The sequence below is a fragment of the Epinephelus lanceolatus genome, chromosome 4, assembly GCF_041903045.1.
Source record: "Epinephelus lanceolatus isolate andai-2023 chromosome 4, ASM4190304v1, whole genome shotgun sequence".
In the NCBI taxonomy this organism is placed as follows: domain Eukaryota; kingdom Metazoa; phylum Chordata; class Actinopteri; order Perciformes; family Serranidae; genus Epinephelus; species Epinephelus lanceolatus.
The window spans coordinates 19,093,421-19,101,056 of NC_135737.1; the positions used below are offsets into that span (position 1 = coordinate 19,093,421).

General features: G+C 41.3%; 1 protein-coding gene across 2 annotated transcripts; it reads right to left on the reverse strand.

The window, feature by feature from the left end:
* Window positions 1–261: 261 nt before the first annotated feature.
* On the reverse strand, window positions 262–6,578 carry diabloa (diablo, IAP-binding mitochondrial protein a). Of its 2 annotated transcripts, none has more exons than XM_033630805.2 (6): window positions 6,467–6,578; window positions 5,879–6,011; window positions 5,654–5,776; window positions 1,529–1,639; window positions 1,241–1,337; window positions 262–866 (listed from the first exon to the last, which is right to left on the reverse strand). In XM_033630805.2, exons 1-6 carry the CDS (start codon window positions 6,508–6,510, stop codon window positions 661–663), a joined length of 714 nt encoding a protein of 237 aa, XP_033486696.1. In that variant the 5' UTR covers window positions 6,511–6,578; the 3' UTR covers window positions 262–660. The 2 variants fall into 2 exon arrangements, with proteins under 2 accessions (XP_033486696.1, XP_033486695.1); XM_033630804.2 differs by having other exon boundaries at window positions 5,654–5,779.
* Window positions 6,579–7,636: the final 1,058 nt, after the last annotated feature.

Here is a 7,636-nt window from a genome sequence, read left to right on the forward strand (position 1 = left end):
CTGTTTTATTTTCTCATGCTACTGCAACAAGAGCAACAGCGGAGCTCTCCAGGTTGACCTCAGTCTCTGGCGAGCTTGGCAAATGGTGTTTTATCTCCAAGGTTATAGATGTTTGAACAAGAGGGTCAAAGTTCAAGATGCAATGTTACGAAGAAGCAGTACGTCCCAATCGTGTGCACTCTGCGTGCAACAGAATGTACTTTGTAAGGACAGCTGCAGTACCTACTAAAAGTAAAAAGAAAAGGTATGAGATTCAGAATGTAGCCTCTTTGTTTTGTCTTTATTACAATGAATTATGAAAAACTGAACACAAAAATCAGACGCTGGTCGAGTCACAGTACAATAAACAACAGATCGGAAACATAATCTTTGTCACAGCACAAGCAGGTGATTGTCATTATTCAAATAAATAGGCTTAAATGACCAAACACGCAAACAGAGGTGCTGAATTATGGAGATGATGTCCTCATTTTGCAGTTTAGGTGCAGATTTAAGCACGTAAATTTGAGCAGAATCGAAATGACAAATCCCAGAGCCAAACGTGTTACAGACTAGAAAGGAGAGAAGACACTGAAAGGATGATAAAAAGTTATTTACTTTGAAGGTAAATAAATCTTTTTCATGCTTCCTTCTGTTTTCTGACACCTTTAGGTATTTGTTTCAGTCTTCTCTCAGATAAGCCTCAGGCACGTCTTCCTCATCACTATTCTCTGAGGAGACGGCATGTCGTGCCACCCGTTCAACCTCCATTACTTTCGTCTCGGCCAGCTTCTTATCCGCGTCCGCCGACAGTTTCTGTGCCTCCTCCACCTGCGTCAGGGCCAACTGAACGTTCGTCCTCACTGTGATGCACGCATGTTCAGCTCCTGGATGCACAGATGCAAACACACACTCTGTCAAGTTGTTGAAAAAAAAAGTTCAAAGGCTGACATAGCACCACCTCAACTTCAAGCATTAGGTGTGGTCATTAGGAAGGCACTCCTGTCCATCATCTCCATTTTGTTTAACACAAAGCCCTGCTGAGCAACAGCAAATGATCCAGACACTGTCCAAAGTGTAACACTGACAGCAGCTGAATAGGAAGAGGCACAGGCAGCGATGAACAAAGCTTTGAGAAGATGATTCACAGCCAAACACTTTTATTCATCATATAAGAGCCCTGAGAAAACCTGCCTCGGCACTTGAACCATAACATCCCAACCATTCAATCACAACCGCACTCACACTATCTTTTACACACCTGAGGAGTACGCTGCCTCGGCTGCTGTTTCACACAGCTTGACTGCACTCATCCAGGTTGACTCAAAACGCTTGCATTCATCCTGTCTGTCATTAACCTGTCAGGACAGAGAGAATTATAAATACCCCAAGTCAGACTCAAACAAATGTACCGCTATTTGTTTTGTAAGGTTTGTAAGCCTGCTGTCATATTTATGGCACAAGAGTCAATAAATTAACAGAAAAACTGAATACCACGCTCAGGTTTGTTTTGACATACTTTTAAGAGAAGAGGGCAACACAAACTAACCTCTGAACGCTGGCCGATGATCACCTGCCAGATTGTATCCTCTTCTGCTGGAGTCAGTTTTCCCAGTGAGTCCAAATATCGTTTTTGGAGGGCAACGAGTGTGTGCACAGCCTGTTAGCAACAAAGGGAAGAAAAGCACAGTTTATATCTAAAAACTAGAGACCACATTTGGGGGCAGAGTAGAACAGAGGAGGTTTTTCTGGAGTATGGACACTTTTAAACTATTAGAGTGGATAAATTCAGATGAAAGCAGCCGACAGAGGTCTGTAGATTATCTCTACCACTAGCCGGGACAGAGTTTCTGTAAAGAAATGGATTTTTATGCTTTGAGTAGCACAAATTAAATGCCATTCATCTCTGTTGTATTGGAGTGGCAGCAAAAGTCTCAAGTTAGTGGGACAAAGGGTTTGTTTTTTTGTGCATTGGATGAACTGACCTTTGAACTGAAATTTTAGGCCATACTTGACAAAATCCACTGTTCTGTTTAATTTTCATTTTTTGGGCAGGTTCTTGCCTTTATTGACAGCACAGCAAAAGATGGACGGGAAATGTGGGAGAGGGGTAGCGGCATGCAGTAAAGGGCCGAAGGTAGGAATTGAACCCCAGGCGCTGCAAAGGACTCAGCCTATAAGGGGCGCACACTCTACTTGGTGGGCTAGAGGTCGCCCCAACAAAATCTATAAACATCTGTAGACCATGCCATTAGCTTGTCTCTTCACACTACATCATGCTGCATCTGGACATGGACAACTCTGTACCTGTTCTATGCTGTGCTTTTATCGCTGGTTCTTTGCATCCATTATTTCTGCCTGGTGCAGCTCCATGTCATCACATAGTCCATCACTGAGCTATAGTATCCCTTTACTTTGAACTAAGGTGAACATCCATGACTGTTCGCATCTAGGTATTGATGTGCATCTGTGACCTATATCACGCCTTTACTGTGTCCTAAATGATACGAATATATGTGTTCTGTTGTATGAGTTAATCATGTTTATCACAGATTTAGAGTCAGTGGGGTAACTTCAGGGTTAACTCTGGGTTAAAGCTGGTTCTCTTCTGACCAGGATAAATCACTGTGGTAACTTATACTGACCAGCTAACAGCAGAATTATTTCAGTGATCCAGGGCTCTATTTCCACTGGTTTAAAACCCTAAACAAGTGATTTTAACAGTATTTTAACTTATGCAAATTTTCGCTCCATTATTATAAATGCAACATTTTGGTCAGACAGACCTCGTCAGTTGTTAACTAGGCTACTGTTCCACTCTTTTAAAGTGTTTTATGTGACAAATTCAGAGTAGTTTCGTCATCATGCAACAAAGTAGCAAAAAATACTCACTCTATACGAATTTCATATATTGCACACTACATGTATTTTATGTCTTGGCCTATGTTAATATTTGGAAACTATTTCCTGTGTTTCTACATCTTCTGTTAAAAGATTATAAGCTATTGTTTACATTTCACACCAATGACTTTTTATTGTTCCATAGACCAAAACATTCCCAAAGGTAAAATACTGCTAATATACAGCTTCATACAAAGCTGCCTACTTCATTCATGGTTCTGATGATGTCACTCCTAACTAACACCCCAGCCTCTTACATGAACATACTCGTGGATGGACAGGAAAAGTTTTTCCTATCTGAATTGAAGGTCTAAGGACAGAGGGTGTCATGGGCTGACTAATGCCCCTTGAGGCAAAGTTGGTATTTTCACTATTGACCTCTATAAATAAAACTGACTTGACTTGTATCATTCGTTCTTGAGACCTGGGAGGGGGGGGGGGTTGATTTTTACTCTGCATTTCTGGGAAAGAATATTTCAAAAGATAAAAGTCTTGACTATTAAACCTTGCAGGGTTCAACGCTAAGGTTTTTTTTTCACTTGCCTGGTCGGGCAAGTTGGTCAGAGATCTACTTGCCCGAAGTCAGTTTTTACTTGCCCTATAAAAATTGTTTAATTTAAGCGGCTATCAAATAACAAAGACTGCAGTTATTTTTATGTCATGTAATCTTTATTCACACTGTATTTATTAATTAAAACAACAGATGTCATGTATTGTAGCTTCATTCCTACACAAAAATGACAGTGTCAGGGCTTAAAGTGAAAAATTTGTCAATCGTTCTCCGTCTATAATTTTGCGCCCTACTTGAGCCATGCCCACCTCTATTTATTTTTCACCCCTCTCTCCAGTTCTGCTGTATTAACACCGGGTTTAATATATTTTGCTTCCATCTCTCTGCCCTGCTCTACTCTACTTCAACGCTACTTAGCTCTCTCTCTACTCTACCAGTAGACTACCACATCCACCTGTTGCACAAAACGCACACAGCAGTGTTTCCCCTAGGATGGAGTTGTAGCAGCAGAGGTGAAGCACACGCATGAAAAATAATTTTCACGTGCGTGAAACTTTTTTGTATGCTTGCAAAGCACAGCCTGCTGGGATGTTTCTATGTATCTACTGGCACCAGAAGGGCTCTTTAGGACTAAGTACATACAGTACATGTGTGCACAGTATGAGCAGGTGAAATGTCTGTCTAGCTTACATATGAGGTGTCTCAAGATTTAGGAACATACAATTTTATTGAATATAATAAAGTAAAAAGTCACTTGACATGCTGCTGTTTTGTGCTATGACCTATTTAAGTGTTGGAAGTTGTTATTTACGTGACAACGCCTGAACGCAACACAAGCTCTGCATGAGTGCCGTGCTACGCTGCTGTGCGAGCAGCATGTTTGTCTGTGCGTAACAGCAGTCTGGTGGTTATTTACACACTGTCCATTTCAATAACTTTGTCAGCTGACAACTGCACCGGGCTCGGGGTCAGGTTTGGTCAGGAAAATGCGGCCCGAGCCGCTCTAGCGTGCTCACCTGTGTGTGTGGCGGAACTCCGCCGTGCGAGATACAGAGAGCAGAGGAGAATTGTTAACGCGCTGACCATGTAGAGACAGAAATGACACGATGGCATAACACCATAAATAGTATATTGTTATGTTATTATATGAAGCGTCCGTCACGCAAAATAATATCAATGGGGGCTGTGGGCAGGACATTGTTACACAGCGTGTGCCTGTGACTTCAGGCAGAGAGACCGCTGCATCAGAGCAGAAGAGCACGTTTTAAAATACATTTATTTTATCAATTAGTTATTAACTTTTACTATTTTTAGCAACTTGCCCGATCGGGCAAGTGAGTTGTTAGTTTACATGCCTGACCTTGAGTTTTACTTGCCCCGGGCAATCGGGCAATCCTTATTGTTGAGCCCTGCCTTGTAATGGGCCAACCTCCCGGTGAATTATTTTTTTCTCGAATAACATACATAATGGATGTCAGAGGTCAAATCTGATGAAGTTGATGACTTATGGAGTTGACAGAAAGTTGTATGTATTTATAGGTTGCTAAAGTCTTTTTAATGTTAGTTGAAATACTAATTTTAAACAACCATTTTTATTTAGTTTTGATATAGAAGGGCTGCGGAGTTGACCTGTTATGGTTGAGACACACCTGATAGCAATATTATTTAATGACTTCATCAAAAAACAGAAAGCTTACCAGTTCTTGAGCAGCACTCCTAACTTTTTAAAAACTAGGAAGTGACACAGGAGTCCTTGTGATATACCTAACTCCTTTAATGCCTGATTAAATTAGGTTTTTGTAGGAATCTGACAGAGTTGACAAAAATCTGGATCTTTAAAGGGCGTACATTTTCACAAGAAATATATTTTCAAAGGAATTAGTGGTGCACTTTTACACCAGGGTTATCAGTATATACTATTGGCTTTAGATTTTGAAGGCCTTAAAGGTTTGAAGTTGTGACTGCTTTTCTGGGACACGGTTGTTTTCGGCACAAGGCAAGTTTAAAGTGAAATAAAGAACAACACAGAAACAAAAGCAGATCATAACACTTTTGAAATCATATTCTTTTATACATATAAATCTTTTAAAAACAATACTACACCCCAGAAACAAATGGGTGGGTTGATATGTTTAACGTTTAAGGGTTTATTTGGTAGGACATGATCTGTCCCAATCTTAAGAATGGGTGATATGATACTTGTACATAATCTTTTTGCCATCCTAGGATAGGAAAAATGTCAACCACAAGATAAAAACTTACTTTGGAGTACTCTGTGATGGCATCTATGAGGGCCAAAGTGGTCTGAGAAAGAAAAGTGCTTGAACTGTCTGTTGCCAGGGAGGCTGCTCGCTTTATCAGAGAGTCATGAGAGAGGTTTTCAACCTGCTACAGAGACACAGACAGAGGAAAAGATTACTAACATTCTGTAGATGGCTGATGTCATTTCAACATGTGCGTCTATCTCTGGTTAGATGACACACTCACCTGTCTGAAAGGTATAGCACACAGCCCACCGCCCACAGCTAAAGAGGCTATACTTGTGTACAGAATATTGGTCCATTTCCCCGGTTTGTGGACTGCAGGCTTTCTGCTGCTTAACAGGACACGGGCTGAGTTCCTAAGCAAAACAAAATAAGCGGTGTCAGTTTAAAACTCCGGTTAAACCCAGAGATTTGACATTAGAGATTTGACGTAACTTAGCCTAAATATTTAACGTTACACTGCCTATTGCATCTCTTTCTAACTAGCGACCAAGGATGAGACGGTCTATTAGGGGATCAAAACTGACGCTAGTTTAACATTACAGCCATTTAGTCATATAGAAAGAGTCACTCCCACTCTAGAAAATAAGCTAATGCTAATTTTAAGCAGGAGAAACAAGTTTAACGCGTCGTCTGACAACTTCCGGTTGTCGTTGCTAGCACGGTTGTGAAGCCGAACATCTTCATTTTATCACATTGAAGTCGAGAAAAGCCTTTTATTTTAAATAGATGGTTAGTTTAGTACAGCGTAAATAAATCCAGCTACAAATTGTTCCTGTATAACGTTATCTAACAGCGATAAACAGCCTACCTGAGGAGACGGTAGCAAGATGTCACACTCCTCAGCGCGGCCATGTTGGTCCGCCACAACAAAGTGTTCGTCGTCGTCGTCGTCGTCACTGAGCAAAGGTTCCCCCTGCTGTGAAGCGATCACAGAGTGAACACTGTCGCCCTCTCGTGGTGAAAACAGCGACATTATGTTGTGCTCTGCCATGTTTGTGTGCTCATCATCAATCTGTCATGTCCTGAAGGGTATTCAATGGCCTTCAAAGAATAGTTAGATCTTTCTCTCGCTTTTTCCTCTCAATGTGTAGTTAGTGGTGGTGGAAGAATTTCGGATGAAGCATTTTTATTCTTAACTGTAAAATAATTATCATCAGCCTCAGCTCAACTTGCTACTCAGTAAAATGATTCCTACTTACATTACATATGATGCATCATCATTAATATTTTATTGCCATAATACAACAAACAGTAGCCTATAGCACTGTTTGTGCATCGGATACTTTTATTTTTGATACATTAGGCCGTGACATTTTTTCTAAAGTAATATATTAACTACTGTGTGTCCTACACATAGGGCCCTACAGTACTACTAATACGCAGTGGTAGAAAGCAGGCCCGGACTGGGAGAACCGGCACTATTCCCAAAGCGCTGGCCTGTGATTGGCCTGCTGGCCTGCCTGTCATTTTTTTCCCCAACAGGCAGGGCAGGCCAATGCAATCACAGCGGCGCAGTGATGCAAGGAGAGGGATGAGGTGTGTGAGGCTGAGCCACTTGTCAGTTGTGAAAAGACAAGACGTGATTGGTTTGCTTCAATTTACACCCGCCCCAACAGTCCTATGTTGTAAACACAGCCAGCATGGTGAGGAGGAGGTGTGTCAACTCGTGTGTCTGTGTCGGAGCCCACTGTCACTGAGACAAAAACTCACGATACTTCTGCAAGTAAGTTACCTAAAAAACACTGGTTCTTCTCAGCATGAGGTCCGGGGACCCCCAGGGGTCCTTGAGGCCAGATAAATGATTGATAAATGGACCCTATAGTGCATTTGGTAAGGCTCCATTTGTACATTCTCAGAGAGAGTTAAATTAACACTGAGGACTGGACTTTACAATTACAGTGCTGAAATATAGGCCCTTGAAATTCTGAAGTTTTGAAGTTAAAATAAGGATTGAGATTTGAAAGCCACAGACCTACTA